Consider the following 19,424-nt stretch of genomic DNA (forward strand, 5'->3'; position numbering starts at 1 on the left):
CAGATGCTCTGTTCGGGTAAGAAACGTACTGAAGGCCTGGGCAAATTGATCCATGCAGTGATCATTATCCTCAGGTTTCCTTTCACAAGCAGCTATGTGCTTGCACAATTCTACAGGATCTATGGCCATGTCGTAATGTCAGGATTACCGAATGATCCAGCACGTAGAATTGTGTAACACAGAGGACTGATAGGTAACGTATACCGGACCGTAGAATGGCCGGACTAACGTACCAAAGAATAGTCAGGAATAGCTGAGGTCAAGTAATACAGAAAGAGACACAACGATAAGGAAAAGCCAGGAGTCAGGGATACCAGAAAACAGGAAAGTCAAAAACAAAGCCAAAGTCAAATAACCAGAATAACCAAAATCAATAACGCGCTCTCAGACAACCACAAGGGAAACCATGACAGGGCACTGAGCAGGATGAGAACTGGACCTAAATACCCCTCCTCTAGATCTGATAGGCTGTAACCGGCCTTTAACCCCAAAGGCAGTTACCAGGTTTCTATTTGCATAATTGCTTCTGTGGATTTGATTGCTGCTCGGCACAACTTTTCCTGTGTGGACAGTAATGCCATTAACCACATTTTTATAAGCGGATGAATACGTGACAGGATTGTGATCCCTGTTATGTTCTTGTCTTGTCGGAGCGTTTGTAGACGGGGTTCTAGGCAGAGGGCAAATAATATGGGGGAGAGTGGACAGCCCTGTCTTGTTCCGTTGTGGATCTCGAATGATGGGGGGTGGGGGAGTGGCAGGAGTAGGTTGGTCGTGGGGGATGCATACATCGTTTGTAAGGCGTTGAAGAGGGGTCGTGGGAATTTGAATTTTTGTAGTGTTGCGAACAAGAATGGCCAGAGCAAGCGGTCAAACGCTTTTTCGGCGTCGAGCGATAGAATTAGGGTGGGGGTGTGTCTAGCTGTTACTGTCCATATGATGTCTGGGGCTCTGAGGACAGGTGTCAATCCATATCTGCCAAGTGACCCTATGTAGGGGAAACAGTCTCTATTCTGCTCTGTGTCAGTGTGTATCATAGTCTCTGAGGACAGGTGTCAATCCATATCTGCCAAGTGACCCTATGTAGGGGGAACAATCTCTATTCTGCTCTGTGTCAGTGTGTATCAGGGGCTCTGAGGACAGGTGTCAATCCATATCTGCCAAGTGACCCTATGTAGGGGGAACAGTCTCTATTCTGCTCTGTGTCAGTGTGTATCAGGGGATCTGAGGACAGGTGTCAATCCATATCTGTCAAGTGACCCTATGTAGGGGGAACAGTCTCTATTCTGCTCTGTGTCAGTGTGTATCATGGTCTCTGAGGACAGGTGTCAATCCATATGTCAAGGTGTCAATATGTCATATGTCAGGTGTCAATCCATATCCATTGTGATTTAGGAATGTTAGGTGATTTATGCCCTTTATGGATTAAAACCAGACTCTGCATCAACTGTGTCATTTTCCATGGGAGTTTTGCCATGGATCCCCCTGTGGCATGCCACAGTCCAGGTGTTAGTCCCCTTAAAACAACTTTTCCATCACTTTTGTGGCCAGAAAGAGTCCCTGTTGGTTTTAAAATTCGCCTGCCCATTGAAGTCTATGGCGGTTCGCCCGGTTCGCCGGTTCGCGAACGTTTGCGGAAGTTCCCGTTCGCCGTTCGCGAACCGAAAATGTTGTGTTCGCGACATCACTAATTCAGACTAGTTCAAACCTTGATGGGGTTCCAGTCCTTAGAATTGTCTGTCCCCAACCATGTTTGTACCAAAGTACTGCATTTACACTAATGTAATTAAGCTTTGTAGTGTAATTGGTTACTGCCCAAGTCCATACTGCTATTGGTTGGCTTGTGCTTACTGTGCTGTTTGAGAGGAGATTATGGTGGAGAACCTGCAGGGGAACTTTGTGTACCACTGTAACTCTATTGTATGTAAATGAGTTGTTGTTTCCAACCTTCAATAAGTGTCATATGGTGTTTGAAGAAAGGGCTATGATCACTGCACTGCTTGAGAAAGGGTTTCCAGAGCTATAATCACAACAGCCTAGTCCAGGATGTAAAAGGCCCTCAGCGATCACAGTCAAGCTTCCGTGACTGGGTCTGAAGTGCTCCAGGGTCCCTGATAGTGACAAGGAAGCAGACTTGGTGGAGCTGTCCCATTCATTATTTTCCACCAAGCATTATTAAAAAACAAACACATTTCCCTTGATACAGTCCATACACACACACACAGACTGCTGAATCATTACACACACACAGAGACTGCTGAGTCCATACAAACACAGACACATAGACTGCTGAGTCCACAATAACACACAGACTTCTGAGTCCATACACACAGACTGCTGGGTCCATACACACACACACACAGACTGCTGAGTCCATACACATACATACACAGACTGCTGAGTCCATACACACACACAGACTGCTGAGTCCTTACACACACAGACTGTTGAGTCCATACAAACACACACACACACACACAGACAGACTGCTGAGTATAGACACACAGACTACTGAGTCCACACACACACAGCCTGCTGAGTCCATACACACTCACACACAGACTGCTGAGTACAAACACACACACACACACACTGCAGAGTTCACACACACAGACTGCTGAATCCACACAAACACACACACACACACACACAGACTGCTGAGTCCATACACACACACAGACTGCTGAGTCCATACACACACACACGCACACACAGACTGCTGAGTCCACACACACACACACTGCTGAGTCCATACACACACAGACTGCTGAGTCCATACACACACACAGACTGCTGAGTCCATACACACACAGAGACAGACTGCTGAGTCCATACACACACAGAGACTGCTGAGTCCATACACACAAATACAGACTGCTGAGTCCAAACACACACACACACACACACAGACAGCTGAGTCCATACACAGACAGACAGACCACTGAGTCCATACACACACACACACACACACACACAAAGAGACTGCTGAGTCCATACACACACATACACAAACTGCTGAGTCCATACACACTCACACACATACTGCTGAGTACAAACACACACACACACACTGCAGAGTTCACACACACAGACTGCTGAATCCACACAAACACACACACACACACACAGACTGCTGAGTCCATACACACACACAGACTGCTGAGTCCATACACACACACACGCACACACAGACTGCTGAGTCCACACACACACACAGACTGCTGAGTCCATACACACACACAGACTGCTGAGTCCATACACACACACAGACTGCTGAGTCCATACACACACAGAGACTGCTGAGTCCATACACACACAGAGACTGCTGAGTCCATACACACAAATACAGACTGCTGAGTCCAAACACACACACACACACAGACAGCTGAGTCCATACACACACAGACAGACCGCTGAGTCCATACACACACACACACAGAGACTGCTGAGTCCACACACACACACACACACACACACACACACAGACTGCTGAGTACTTACCCACACAGACTGCTGAGTCCATACACACAGACTGCTGGGTCCATACACACACACACACACACACAGACTGCTGAGTCCATACACATACATACACAGACTGCTGAGTCCATACACACACACACACAGACTGCTGAGTCCTTACACACACATACTGCTGAGTCCATACACACACAGACTGTTGAGTCCATACAAAGACACACACACACACACACACAGACAGACTGCTGAGTACAGACACACAGACTACTGAGTCCACACACACACCGCCTGCTGAGTCCATACACACTCACACACAGACTGCTGAGTACAAACACACACACACACACTGCAGAGTTCACACACACATACTGCTGAATCCACACACACACACACACACAGACTGCTGAGTCCATACACACACACACAGACTGCTGAGTCCATACACACACACAGACTGCTGAGTCCACACACACACACACACACACACACACACTGCTGAGTCCATACACACACAGACTGCTGAGTCCATACACAGACAGACTGCTGAGTCCATACACACACACAGACTGCTGAGTACATACACACACACAGACAGACTGCTGAGTCCATACACACACAGAGACTGCTGAGTCCATACACACACATACAGACTGCTGAGTCCAAACACACACACACACACACACACACACACACACACACACACAGACAGCTGAGTCCATACACACACAGACAGACCGCTGAGTCCATACACACACATACACACACACACACACACACACACAGACTGCTGAGTCCATACATACAAATACACAGACTGCTGAGTCCATACACACACACACACACACACACACACAGAGACTGCTGAGTACTTACACACACAGACTGCTGAGTCCATACACACGCATACACAGACTGCTGAGTCCATACAATCATACACACACAGAGACTGCTGAGTACATACACACACAGACTACTGAGTCCAAACACACACACAGACTGCTGAGTCCACACACACACACACACACATAGAATGCTGGGTCCATACACACACACACAGACTGCTGAGTCCATACACACACATACACAGACTGCTGAGTCCACACAAACACACACACACACACACACACACACAAAGACACACCGACTGCAGAGTCCACACACACAGACTGCTCAGTCCATACACACACACACAGACACACAGACTGCTGAGTCCACACACACAGGCTGCTGAGTCCATACACACAGACTGCTAAGTCCATACACAGACACAGACACAGACAGAATGCTGAGTCCATACACACACAGAGACTGCTGAGTCCACACAGACACACACACACACACACACACACACAGACTGCTGAGTCCTTACACACACAGACTGCTGAGTACATACACACAGACACACAGACTACTGAGTCCACACACACACAGACTGCTGAGTCCATACACACACACACACAGACTGCTGAGTACATACACACACACACACAGAGACTGCTGAGTACTTACACACACAGACTGCTGAGTCCATACACACACATACACAGACTGCTGAGTCCATACAATCATACACACACACACACACACACACAAACACACAGAGACTGCTGAGTACATACACACACACACACAGACTACTGAGTCCACACACACACAGACTGCTGAGTCCACACACACACACACACACACACAGACTGCTGAGTCCATACACACACACACACACACATAGAATGCTGGGTCCATAAAAAAAAACACACACACACACACACACAGACTGCTGAGTCCATACACACACAGACTGTTGAGTCCATACAAACACACACACACACACAGACAGACTGCTGAGTACAGACACACAGACTACTGAGTCCACACACACACAGACTGCTGAGTACAAACACACACACACACTGCAGAGTTCACACACACAGACTGCTGAATCCACACACACACACACACACACACACACACACACACACACACTGCTGAGTCCATACACACACACACAGACTGCTGAGTCCACACACACACACACACACACACTGCTGAGTCCATACACACACAGACTGCTGAGTCCATACACACACAGACTGCTGAGTCCATACACACACACACACACACAGACTGCTGAGTCCACACACACACACACACACACACTGCTGAGTCCATACACACACAGACTGCTGAGTCCATACACACACAGACTGCTGAGTCCATACACACACACACAGACTGCTGAGTCCATACACACACACAGAGACAGACTGCTGAGTCCATACACACACAGAGTGTAACGGATCACCTGGCACCCCGACTTAGTACCTCCGTTAATGGATGCTCCTAGTGCTTCCTGAGGACTCCAAGCACTCTGGCAGACACCACAATCACCGAATCCGAGAAACCTTTTAAATTCTCCCAAGCATATGAATGCTGTAGACCATTGAATAGGAACCATACGAATAGGCTTGTACTCCTAGCAGTCAACTGGAACAGCATGCAATAAATCCTTCCCCCCAATAATGAGACGACACATCACTTTGAGGGTAAAACAGGAACTCTGGACTGGCTCATCCAGCCTGGCTTTTATTACACTTGTATACTTACAGGCCACACCCAGGGGGAGGCATAAAAGAACCAATCACACATCTGGTGCAACCCACACATTCCCTCCCCTCAGATAAACAGTTAAACCAATTATTACATACAATAAAAATACAGTTTTCACATACACACTGTAACTTTAAAACCATACATCCAATTTCAATAAAAGTTGCATATTCAGACTCAGCATACATCAAACATAAACCCTTCCAAAAATCAGCCAAATCCCTCCAGTGGATCAAAAGTTAGCTGGAAGTCCTTTATGACCGACCGCAAGCACAATTTCCTGCCCAAAACAGTTCCATAGATTTGGGCTGTGCGGTCGGTCAATTTCATGCGAAAAAACGACTAAGTCCCATTTCGAACGGGACTTAGTCTCTGGAGCTGCAAGTTCAGTATGGGAGAAGGTAAGGGTCAGCGGTGTTCGGCAGAATGTGTAGCCGATTTTAGTTCCACAGAATCTTTAACATACACCGCTGACCGCATTCGAATGACCAAAATGGCCGCCGCCACGTGTTCGGCTGCCGAATGGCGGCCACCCAGCGCTCGGCAATTAACCTGCAGTAACCTCACAGCCTGGGAGGTAAATTGCCTGCACACTTTAACTTCTGGGTGGTCCGCCTGTGTGGTACTTGGTTCAGTAAGCCCTATTTACTGAACCAAGTGGGGGAAAGCCAGGAACAAGTTATTTTACAGGGGACATAGTCTTAAAGGGACATTGTTCACCAAAGTTACAAGATGTCCCCAGCCGGTTCTTAAAGGGCCATACACACCAAATAAAAGTCCATACGTTTTCAGGGGCCATAGTCTTAAAGGGTATTGTTACCCAAAGTCTCAATATGTCCCCAGACAGTTCTTAAAGGGCCAGCAGCAGTACAATAAAATACCATTCACTGTGCTTAAAGGGCCAGTAGCCGCCATAGTCAGTAGGTAGGAGGCTAGCAAACAGGCTTCTCCAGGGCCCAGTGGCGAGGTTGGTTTCGCCACATTTCTCCCCTTTTCCAAACAGACTAACAGGGTACCTGACCTCTTGCCGGTCAGTGCCCTTGTTAGTCCAGCAGCCCACCCACAAAACAGAAACAGCAGTACAGTCCACCCACAATGAATGGTTACTACACCTGAGTAATGGAAAAACTTGTCCAGGTCCAGGTGCCTCACCCCGGCTGTGTGGGGGACTGGTAGGCTGTTTTGGTGGGTTGCTGAGTGGGCAGAGACCAGCGGTACTCTGCCCTGGTGCCAGCACTACTACGGGAGTAGTCTGGGTGGAGCCTGGTTGCTGGAGACCGACTGTCTCCCCTTTAGCTGCGCAGCTCTGCTGCTGGAGACCGACTGTCTCCCCTTGAGTTATACAGCTCTGCTGCTGGAGACCGACTGTCTCCCCTTTAGTTACACAGCTCTGCTGCTGGAGACCGACTGTCTCCCCTTTAGTTACACAGCTCTGCTGCTGTTGACAGACTGTCTCCCCTTTGGCTAAACAGCCCTGTTGTGGGGGGGCAGGACCGACCGTCCCTACCCCCTGTGCTGGAAGTGCAGAGACCACGGTCCCATCTGCACAGGTGTGGGGCTTACAGTCTCCCCCTGGTACATTAAGCTGCCGCTGGGGAGAGGTGGTAACCAGCTCCTCTCCCATTAGAACACTCTGCCCATTGATGATCCGCCGCTGGGGAGAGGTGGTAACAATCTCCTCTCCCATGCCTACTTTGAGTCTTTGTGGAGGGAGACCGACTGTCTCTCCTCCCAATTCAGTGTCCTGCTGCTGGGGAATAGAGACTGGGCTCTCTATTCCCAAAAAATCACGCTGCTGCTGGGGGGTAGGACCAACTACCTCTGCCCCCTGTAACTCAGCCTGCCGCTGGGGAGGGAGGACGCTGCTCTCCTCTCCCTGCATTTCACACTGCCTTCCCGGCATATCACTCTGCTGCTGGGGGGTAGGACCAACTACCTCTGCCCCCTGTAACTCAGCCTGCCGCTGGGGAGGGAGGACGCTGCTCTCCTCTCCCTGCACTTCACACTGCCTTCCCGGCATATCACTCTGCTGCTGGGGGGTAGGACCAACTACCTCTGCCCCCTGTAACTCAGCCTGCCGCTGGGGAGGGAGGACGCTGCTCTCCTCTCGCTGCACTTCACACTGCCTTCCCGGCATATCACTCTGCTGCTGGGGGGTGGGACCAACTACCTCTGCCCCCTGTAACTCAGCCTGCCGCTGGGGAATGGAGACTGGGCTCCCAATTCCCTGCAGGGCCGGTGGAGAGACCTCGGTCCCATCTCTACAGGCCACCTGGGGTTCTTCCCAGTAAATCTCTACAATATCTTCCCAGCGGAAGGGGTCTGAATCTGGGTCTGTCACCTCACTGTCCTGCTGAGCCTTCCCAATGAAGCGGAAGAGATCTTGGTAGTTTTGCTCCAGTTCCCACTCCAGGGCTGCTAGGTGAGCCAGGTCTTGCTCTACCTCATGGGGGTCATCCCACTCATGCCTAGCCTCCCTCTCATAGAAAATGTCCTGCAGTCTGGTTTGCGCAGGGCTCCCGAAGCCAGGCTCTGCAAAGGACTCCCATAACAAGCCAGGACCATCAAACTCCTCTCCCTCTGGCTTGTCATGTTCGGCTGTCCAGGGTATATACTGTGCCATATACCACCAGAGCGCCTGGTAGGCATCCTCCAGCCATAGCTCCTGCCATACCCGGTGCTCTAGTTCCTTCACCCATTCCTCCAGGGGCTGCTCTCCCAGGAAGGGCATCCGCAGGGCCACTTGCTTCTGCAACCGCTGCTCTTCACTGGGGAGACTCTCACCCCGCTGGTATTGTACATTATCCAGGGCCTGGTACCAGATGCCTTTCCTTATTGCATCCCGGTCATCCATGTCACCCTTATTGTACTCCACTGCTGGTTCCATCCTGGTGCTGTCAGGGTCGCTGTACTCAGACATGCGTTGCCCTCAAATTGTAAATCCAAAGAAATGGTGTTCTGTAGCTGTCCTTCTGGCTGTAGGAACGATCCCACCGCTGCCACCAATTGTAACGGACCGTTTCAGCATACAAGAGGATAAAACCCAGTTTAGGCGATAATCCCCTTTCCTCAGAAAGGCACAGCTACTGCAGAACATCAGAACTCACGAACTGGATATAGGTGAATAAGGTAGCACTCCAGCTGGAACCTCACAAATAGCTGCTAGCAGATGAATAGGAAAAGCAGACATCAGCTTACACTCCTAGCAGTCAAATCTCCAACAGCATACAGTGAATCCCCCCAAGAACGAGACAAGGCTACGTGTTGAAGGTCAAGCAGTGGTCTGAGGTGCTGGGCACCCAGCCTGGTTTTTATTACATGAGTACACATACAGGCCACACCCAGGGGGAGGCATAAAATAACCAATAACATAGATGTTACCTCCCACACATCCCCTCCCCTTAGTGTGACACTTAATCCCATTATGTGTACAGTTCAAAATATACTTTTACACAACTTTCATAACTTTACAACCATACATCACATTCACATAAAAATACATATCCACAATCAATCCATTCAGGGGAACAACATATTAAAAAATGGCATGAATCCGACCAGGGGTTAAAAAGTTACTAAAAGTATCTTTTGTTCCTTCTGGCTCAAACAGTAAAAGTAAAACATCCCCACAATGCATCCTGGTTTCCTCCCTTCTGCCCTGGAGATAATTGGAGAGGAAATCTAATTATCCAGGACTAGAGGCAGACTCCATTAACCACATGGTTGCAAAACAACATAAAACTCTTTAAAATACATAAAGTCACTTTTTATACATTAAACACAGACATTTAACATATCCCCAGATAGCTCAGGTCTGCGTGCACATTATTAGGTGAATGGCACGCAGACCACACAAATACAGTTTAATTGCCATGGAGCCAAAGTCTTTCCCATAGTCTTTCATTATATGAATAGGCTCCATGGCATAGCTATCTGGGGGGTATCACTGCTCACACAGGGCAAGTACCGAATGGCCCCACTGTATTTAAAGGGCCAGAATGAGTGACATGCACTCTGTTAGGGCCGAATACTGTTTGTAAAGGGCCCAATCTCCCAGGGCCATAGTCCAAAGGCAGCAGGCGGGCAACCAGGCTTCTCCAGTTCTCAGTGGCGAGGTTGGTTTCGTCACAACCACTATAGGCACCCAGACCACTTCAGCTCAATGAAGTAGTCTGGGTGCCAGGTCCCTCTAGTTTTAACCCTGCAGCTGAAAACATAGCAGTTTCAGAGAAACTGCTATGTTTCACTAAGGGTTAATACAGCCGCTAGAGGCAATTCTCACTATGAAAATCAAAGTGAGAAGACGCTGGACGTCCATAGGAAAGCATTGAGTAATGCTTTCCTATGGGTGGTTTGAAAGCGCGCGCAGCTCTTGCCGCGCATGTGCATTCGGATCTGACGTCAGCAGAGGGAGGAGAGTTCCCCAGCGGCGAGGGAGCCCGGCGCAGGAGAAAGGTAAGTGGATGAGGGGGGGGTCCAGAGGGTTGACCCTATAGTGCGAGTTTGTTTTCCTGGCACTATATTACTCCATTAATATTTTGTCTTCGAAGGGCCCTGGATCTAATTTTGCCCGGGGCCCCAGAAGGCTTTCAGTCCATCCCTGACTATGGGACAGGGGAGGGTGGAAATAATACTATGGGACGGGCATGGGTAAAGAACACTATGGGACAAGGGAGAGGGGGAAAGAACACTATGGGACAGGGGAGAGGGGGAAAGAACACTATGGGACAGGGGAGAGGGGGAAAGAACACTATGGGACAGGGGAGGGGGGGAGAAAAGAACACTATGGGACGGGAGGGGGGAGAAAAGTACACTATGGGACAGGGGAAAACAACACTATGGGACAGGGGAGGGAGAAAAGAACACTAAAAAAGAGGGAGGGGAAAGGAACGAGGGGGACCACTAAAAGAGAAGGGAAGTTTTTCATATTATATATATTTTTCATATTATATAAAATTACATTCATTAAAAAATCTAATATTAATAAAACTATAGGGAAAAAAAACAACTTTTTTTAAAATTATTTGGGGAAAAAAGTCATTTTTGGTTTTGGCCCAGAATTTTCATTTTGGTGCATCCCTAGTGTATGTGTGAGTGTGTGTGTGTGAGTGAGTATAAGTGTGTGTGTCAGGGTGTGCATCTGTTGTGTGTGTGTATATATATATATATATATATATGTCAGTGTGCTTCTGTGTATGTGCATCTGTGTGTCAGTGTGTGTATCTGTGTCATGGCGTGGGTATGTATCCATGTTTGTGTGTGTCAGTGTGCATGTGTGTATATGTCAGTGTGTATGTGTTGGTGTCTATATGAATTTGTGTGTATGTGTCGGTGTATTTATATTTATATGCATCTGTGTGTTAATGTGCATGAATATCTGTGTCAGTATGTATGTGGTAGTGTATGTGCATACATCCAAGCAGTCAAACACCAGCACAACATACAAGCACACTCCTGCAATCTAACACAAATATTCCATACAAACACACCCCTGTATTAAAACACAATAACTATATACAAGCACCCCTTGAAACACCAACACTGTACATTAGACTATAGCGCCAGTAAAGGCTGCTGCGCTGTACAGATATACAACCTAGAAAATTTGGGGTACCTTGGAAAAATACTGAAATATTAGGGTGCCTTAAAACTAAAACGTTTGGGAACCACTGCTCTGAACGATGACTAGCTCTCAGTATCCAGTGCTGCAAGCACGCCCTTCAATATAGCTTTAGCACCTTATACGCACACACAATACAACCCCTATTTTTTTTTTATCACTTTGGGTGTTAGTGGGGTCCTCATGTTTGAGTTTCCCCTAAGGCCTCACAAAGTCTAGAGCCACCACTGTTTGCAACTATGTTAATGCCTCATACTAATAATGTCTCTTAGTCAGCTACATTGTCACCTTATTAATCAGCACTGAAGTATGTGATTGACAGAATGCTGAAACTACAGGAAGTGGACCTCATATGACTTGCACCCATTTCCTATTGTAAGAATAGGAGACTATAAGAGAATATCTATTTAATTAGTAATAACAATATCAATAGAAATTATTTTTTAGAACATACCTGCCCTGTTTCCCAGTATGACAGCATCTTCCAACATAGTTTAACCACACCTATTTATGTTTAGTGACATGCAATGGTTTATTTAATGAATATCTGACATGTATAATGATCTTACATATGATAAAACCCCATGACATACCATTATTTTTATGATATCATATTTTAAGGATCCTTGTAAAAATGTGTCGAAAATATTATTATTATCATCATTATTATTATTAAAAGCAGTAAAATGCAGTGCTTGTCAAAAATATTCCTGGTTAAAAGTTAAATGTGCCATTTGTAATCATGCAAATATAGATATAGAAAATGCATTAACTTTAAGTATATTATGATCAGGTATTAAAGTGCCCAGTGACTCTGCCTCAAATACTTTAGTGTTTCTGATATAGTAGCTATAAGGCAAACGTATGTTGTAAAGTCTATTATAAAGTCAAATGTACAGAATAATGACTGATGTTTTGACCCATCTCCCAACTCTACATTTTATTTTCACCCTACTGACCCCTAAATGCCTCTTGATCCCCCATTCCACCTTTTTTGCTGCTTAATTTATTCTCCACCATCTTAGTGTTTTTCGCTGACGTGTACCGCAGGGCCTTAATCTGCCCACACTAGTTTTCAGCACATGTTCATTTGTAGATTTAGGCATTCTGAATTGTGTCCAAATTTTGCACAGAAATTTTGGCTACTCATTCATTCGTCTGAAAGACAAATGAACCAATAGAAATTACAACAAATGGAACAAAGGCCGAATTTCAATTCACTATTCGCTTGTTTATTTAGTTTATTACAAGGAGGAAGCTACAGGCTTTCTGCCACTTCATAAATTCACCCATCCCTATCACTCTATGTTGACCAATATGACCCCCATTTCAGTTTAAGAGAAGTTAAATGCTCAATTCTGCGTCTACTCACTGTGCCGTGAGTAGGAGCATGTCTAGGGGACAGCACCCCTACCCCCCAGAGCTCCCCTAAAATAGTGAGTGCACAGTGGCTGCTCACTGTTGTAAAAAAAAAGAGGTCCCCAAGCCCCTAGTAGCCACCTCAATAAACAAATACCCTACCTACCCTCTCACACTGATAGGCCAACTAAAAATCCATAAAGTCGCATTGCACTACCAATTTACCAATTTAGGGGGGTTATATACTAAACAGCTTCCAAATGAAATTCTGGACCAAAAATAATGACCAAATTGTTTCCGGTTCGAATGAAATTATAATTTAGACTGCTCTCTAGTCTACTTGACAGGATGTTCGGAAAGGGTGATTGTAGATAGCGCAAGAATACAGAGGAAAGATGAGTATTATTGGAAAACTTTCCTAGACACAGGAAGTGGAGCTTACTTCCTTGTGTCTAAGAAAGTCATGCATAGGAAAAATACATAAGACAAAGTAGTCCCTATCACTGAGCATGTTGAACAAAATTAAATTCTATATGTCAAAATAAATTTAGAACACGAAGGCTTTAAAATAATTGAAGAACACCTTACCTGCTATACACCAGACATATCATGTTATTTATCTCCTTATCCGATTTATATCTCCGAAAATCCTCCCAAATGTCCTTAATTGCAGTTATTGCCAGAATAATGCAAATAGGGATAATAGCCACAGCTGGTTGAAAGGCATTGACCACAGGCACAAAATTCAGTGCAGCCACAGCCACAAAATACATGTTTGCAAATCGATGGAACTGTTCAAATAGATTCTTTGGAATAAAGGATAGCAGTGTGTACTTGGTAGTCTTAATTTCATTTGTTTGATACAGACTGTTTGGATTCTCATTCCAACTGGTACCCTGAAACCTGAGATTAGACCAGATAGTTCGGTGACAATCCTTGTTTTTCCTTCTCCCCCTTAAAGCCCTTTCCCATTTGTCTGGTGTGACTGAAGTCATTGTTTAACATGCAGCTAGATTCCAATTGAAACTTCCTCTTAAAACCTTTGAAGAATGAGACAGCATCCAAATCTTTGGTTCAACATTATGTTAATTTTAAAAAAAGTTTCTTGTTTCCAAGGAAATCCTAAAAAAGTACAACAAGTGAGATTATAAACGATTCCCAAATCTTAAATAGCTCCTTCAGCTGAGCTGACTGCCTGGAGACTATTTTACTTCTTTCAAAGTACACCTGTTGATTACAGACGTCATGCCTGTTACCTGTGTCACAATATAAACCAGTTAGTCCTGAGGAAGAACAGTAAAAAATTTGCTTCTGGGTCCTACAGCCTGTCAGCTTAATCAAAATAACACTAAACTCATGACCTGAATGGCATGCTAATAGGCAGTCACAATCCACAGGCAAATCAGTATGTTTAGAATAATATACATTAATAGGAAGCATATGATAGAAATTGAAGCAGCAGTCAATCATCTGTATTGTAGTTGTGACACATTTTATAATTTTAAGCACACACATGCATACTTTTGTTTAGAGTTTAAAGCGGTAGAGAATTTCATGTTTAAATCTACACTGAACAAAATTATAAACGCAACACTTTTGTTTTTGCCCCCATTTTTCATGAGCTGAAATAAAAGATCTAAGACTTTTTCTATGTAAACAAAAGGCCTATTTCTCTTAAATATTGTTCACAGATCTGCGACACATAGTGATGGCATTAAAAGCCTTGTTGCTTAACCCCTTAAGGACAGAGCTTCAGAAGCTTGACTTACGCTTAAGGACACAAGCAATTTTTGCATTTTCTTGCTGTTTGCGTTCAACTGCAATTTGCATCTCTCTCATTTATTGCACCGACACATATTATATACTGTTTTTTAAAGGACAGAAAGGGCTTTAATTTGATATAACATATAAATATATAAATGCTTACTTATTATAAAAAAAATACAGAAAAATGCAAAAAAAATGAAAAATATAGTTTTTTTTTACAGTTTTTGCAATCATAATGTGTGCATAATTAGTGCAGGTTAAGGAAAGTAATTAAAAATAAATTCATTTATTTGTTCTGATTTACAGAATATATAATGTGTCTGGGATTTTAAGTTTTTTTTGGTAGTTACAGGTCACAAAGCACAAGGAGTAAAATAAAATTTTAATATGGAGCGATTTTAGAATTTGGTATGTTTGTCTTGTAAGCCTAATAGCCATAAAATAAAACAAAATTGCCACACAAAAGTATATATTTATATAAAGTAGACATCACAGGCTATTTACCTAAGGTTGTTTTGACACTTTCTACGTAGCCATTTTACCGCCAACCTCTGCTAAATATTGGAGTAAAATTGTGTTTTTGGGGGGTTTTCGCACACAAACGTATAACAAAGAACTTCTCATGTGTATTTTGTAAAGTTGTTGTGTGCTATTCCTGTACAAAGTTTTATTATGTGTTCAGTTACTTCTGCTGAGTACAACGGTACCCCCATTGTATGTCTTTGGCACTATTTTGTGAAGCTACAGTGCCATATAGGAGACCTGTCCTTTTCAGTATTCACAGTAGAATTTTGAGAGACGGATATAATGAGCCTATGCTTCCATTTGGGGTATTATAACAGTTTGACTGTTCAAAAACCCCCACAAAGGCCTACCATTTGTAAAAGTAGACACTCCAGGGTATCTCATAAGGTGCATATTGTGCCTTAACATGCCCCCATTTTTTTACCATTACATGCCAAAGTATGTGGTAAAAAATAATTGTGTGCATTTTTTACATACGGATTGCATTTTTGCTGGGCATTTTGTATATTTCATATGTGCCACTAAGTTCAAACCCCCCAAATTATGCTCAGCTAAGTCTTCTGAGTAAAAGGACACCCCCATTGTATGTCTATGGCACTATTTCGTGAAGCTACAGTGCCATACAGGAGACCTGTCCTTTTCAGTATTCACAGTAGAATTTTGAGAGACGGATTTAATGAGCCTATGCTTCCATTTGGGGTATTATAACAGTTTGACTGTTCAAAAACCCCCACAAAGGCCTACCATTTGTAAAAGTAGACACTCCAGGGTATCTCATAAGGTGCATATTGTGCCTTAACATGCCCCCATTTTTTTACCATTACATGCCAAAGTATGTGGTAAAAAATAATTTTGTGCATTTTTTACATACGGATTGCATTTTTGCTGGGCATTTTGTATATTTCATATGTGCCACTAAGTTCAAACCCCCCAAATTATGCTCAGCTAAGTCTTCTGAGTAAAAGGACACCCCCATTGTATGTCTATGGCACTATTTCGTGAAGCTACAGTGCCATACAGGAGACCTGTCCTTTTCAGTATTCACAGTTGAATTTTGAGAGACGGATTTAATGAGCCTATGCTTCCATTTGGGGTATTATAACAGTTTGACTGTTCAAAAAAAAAAAAACCACAAAGGCCTACCATTTGTAAAAGTAGACACTCCAGGGTATATCATAAGGTGCATATTGTGCCTTAGCATGCCCCCATTTATTCACCAATATATGCCAAAGTATGTGGTAAAAAATAATTTTGTGCATTTTTTGACATACGGATTGCATTTTTGCTGGGCATTTTGTATATTTCATATGTGCCACTAAGTTCAAAACCTTCAAATTATGCTCAGCTAAGTCTTCTGAGTAAAAAGACATCCCCAATGAATGTCTTTGGCACTATTTTGTGAAGCTACAGTGGCATATTGGAGACCAAGCCATATCAGTTTTTACAGAACTTAGAATTTTGACGCTGGACCTATGTGCAATTTCCAAGCATCTTCGTAATTTTTAAATTCAAACTACCCCACAAAGGCCTACCATTTCTTAAAGTAGACACCCCAGGGTATTTCAAAAGGCATATTTTGAACCTTAGCGTGGGATATTTTTTCCGCTAGCTTGTACCAGGTGTAGTGGTAATAAGCGTTTTTTCTGCCTTTTTGACGCACAAAGTGAGTTTGCACAGTATATTTTGCAAACCTTATGTGTACCACCACTCTATAATACTTTATATGTTGCTCAGCTATGTCGGCTGAGTACAAAAATACCCCCGTATGTACCTTTGCCAGGTATATGTGGACATCGGAGGGGCACATTTGGGACACAGCCATTCCATTTTTTTTCAAACTTTACATTTTTACGCTGTGCCCATGTCCCATTTTAGAGTATTTTACCAGGCTATATAATCCAAATACTCCATAAAGCCATACCATTTCTTAAAGAAGACATCCCAGGGTATTTCAAAAGGCATATTTTGAAAATTAGTGTGGGATAATTTTTCCGCTAGCTTGTACCAGGTGTAGTGGTAATAAGCGTTTTTTCTGCCTTTTTGACACACAAAGTGAGTTTGCACAGTATATTTTGCAAACCTTATGTGTACCACCACTCTATAATACTTTATATGTTGCTCAGCTATGTCGGCTGAGTACAAAAATACCCCCGTATGTACCTTTGCCAGGTATATGTGGACATCGGAGGGGCACATTTGGGACACAGCCATTCTATTTTTTTCAAACTTTAAATTTTTACGCTGTGCCCATGTCCCATTTTAGAGTATTTTACCAGGCTATATAATCCAAATACCCCATAAAGCCATACCATTTCTTAAAGAAGACATCCCAGGGTATTTCAAAAGGCATATTTTGAACCTTAGCGTGGGATCATTTTTCCGCTAGCTTGTACCAGGTGTAGTGGTAATGAGCGTTATTAAATGTATTTTTTTACTTTTTAAAACTTTTTTTACTTTTTAAAACTATTTTTTAAACTTTTGTTTTGCTTATTCATTTTTTAAAAGTTTCCTAAACTTTCGTAAAACTTTTTTTTACAGATTTAACATTTTTCTAAGCTTTTTCTTTTACCGTTAACCCCTAACTAGCAGTAAGCAGCACTAACAGTAAATTCCCCATTTTCCCATAACTCCCACCCACCCCAGCTAGCAAAATATTTAATTATACAATATTTAAATTAGTTAATTAAATTAATTTAACCCCTGAGGGTTAAAAAATAAATAAAAGTTAATCGTCAGGGGTTAAAAAAAAATTAGATCACAGTATAATACTGTGATCTGTATTTTGATCACTGTAGGCAGTGATAGACTGGCAGGCAAGGGGTTAATTTTTATTTGGACTGGGTAAAGGGTTTATTTTTTTTTATTTTTTACTTAAACGTTATTAAAACTTTTTTTTTTACTTAATTTTTTAACTTTTTAAAGCTTATTTTAAAACTTTTTTAACGTTAACCCCTAGTTAGCCTAACACTAAATCCCCCAATTCCCCACTAACTTCCACCCTCCCCAGCTAGCTAAATTTATAATTTTAAAATATTTAAATTAATTAATAAAATAAATTTAACCCCTGAGGGTTAAAAAAAAAAAAGAATTAACCCTCAGGGGTTAAAAAAAAAATCAGATGGGGGCGGGGCCTGACTGCCAAGATGGCCGGACGTGTTCTCTAAGTGCGCCGGTACCAGCGGGCATCCAAGCAATAATTTCGGACAATAAAATCATGCATGCAGCACCTGATGCCCGGAATATGCAGCAGGACACCCGGCGGAACGCACCGATACGAATCCCGCAATTAACGGCAACACGAGTGCTCAAACCGGCCACGAGGCCTAAGCGGGAGCGGAGACTGGTGCCTGGGGGAGGCGGCCGCTCGCCCGGCATAGGAACCGCTCGCAAGCAAAAAGCACACGCTGCCCCGCTACCCCCCCCTCTGGACCGGCGGGGGACATCCCGGTCCCTGCCGGGGCAGACTACACCCGCAAAACAAGCGACTGACCAGGCGGTGAAGCGAACCTGTAAGGATGATGATAAGATGGCGGAACTGGCACAGAGCACTCCTATCAACCCACCCAAACATACTTGGACATTCTTTGAACGGCTCTGTGCTAGATACTGGACGGAACTCAATGCCGGGCGCCGAGCCTTCAAGATGGCGAGGAAAGCGGCTGCGGCCTGGATTCGCCCGGCGGTCCGGCGAACCTTGGGCGGACTCCCGCCACGATCTAACAGAGGGGCTTCCCGACTAAAATGGCGCCGAAAAGCGAGACGGCCGGTAAGACTGACAAGGCCCTTGAGAGACAGCACTCACACAGGCTCACACAAACGTGGGACCGGCCAGAATACCCGAGCTCTCAGCCACTCGGAGATTCCGGAGGCCTCTAACCTGCATGCCGCACCCACCAACCTCCGAGCCCCAACCCGCAGCGAAGGGACCAACCGGAAAGGCACACAGCACACGCAGGCCGCTGGACGGGTCCGGAGAGAGGAACAAGCGAAGGCTTCGACCCCCGGAATGCTGACAAACAAGGGAGAAAGGCAGCTGCACACAGTCAGCCTACCAGTACAGGGCATC

General features: G+C 44.5%; 1 protein-coding gene across 1 annotated transcript in view; it reads right to left on the bottom strand.

The window, feature by feature from the left end:
* ATP10B (ATPase phospholipid transporting 10B (putative)) overlaps positions 1-14,261 on the bottom strand; it is a 369,072-nt gene extending 354,811 nt beyond the window's left edge. Inside the window, exon 1 of the mRNA XM_063447492.1 lies at positions 13,655-14,261. Coding sequence (XP_063303562.1) covers positions 13,655-14,061 — 407 coding nt within the window. The 5' untranslated portion in view covers positions 14,062-14,261. The remainder of the gene's footprint in view (positions 1-13,654) is intronic.
* Between the last annotated feature and the right edge of the window lie 5,163 nt (positions 14,262-19,424).

The sequence above is a fragment of the Pelobates fuscus genome, chromosome 3 (assembly GCF_036172605.1).
Source record: "Pelobates fuscus isolate aPelFus1 chromosome 3, aPelFus1.pri, whole genome shotgun sequence".
In the NCBI taxonomy this organism is placed as follows: domain Eukaryota; kingdom Metazoa; phylum Chordata; class Amphibia; order Anura; family Pelobatidae; genus Pelobates; species Pelobates fuscus.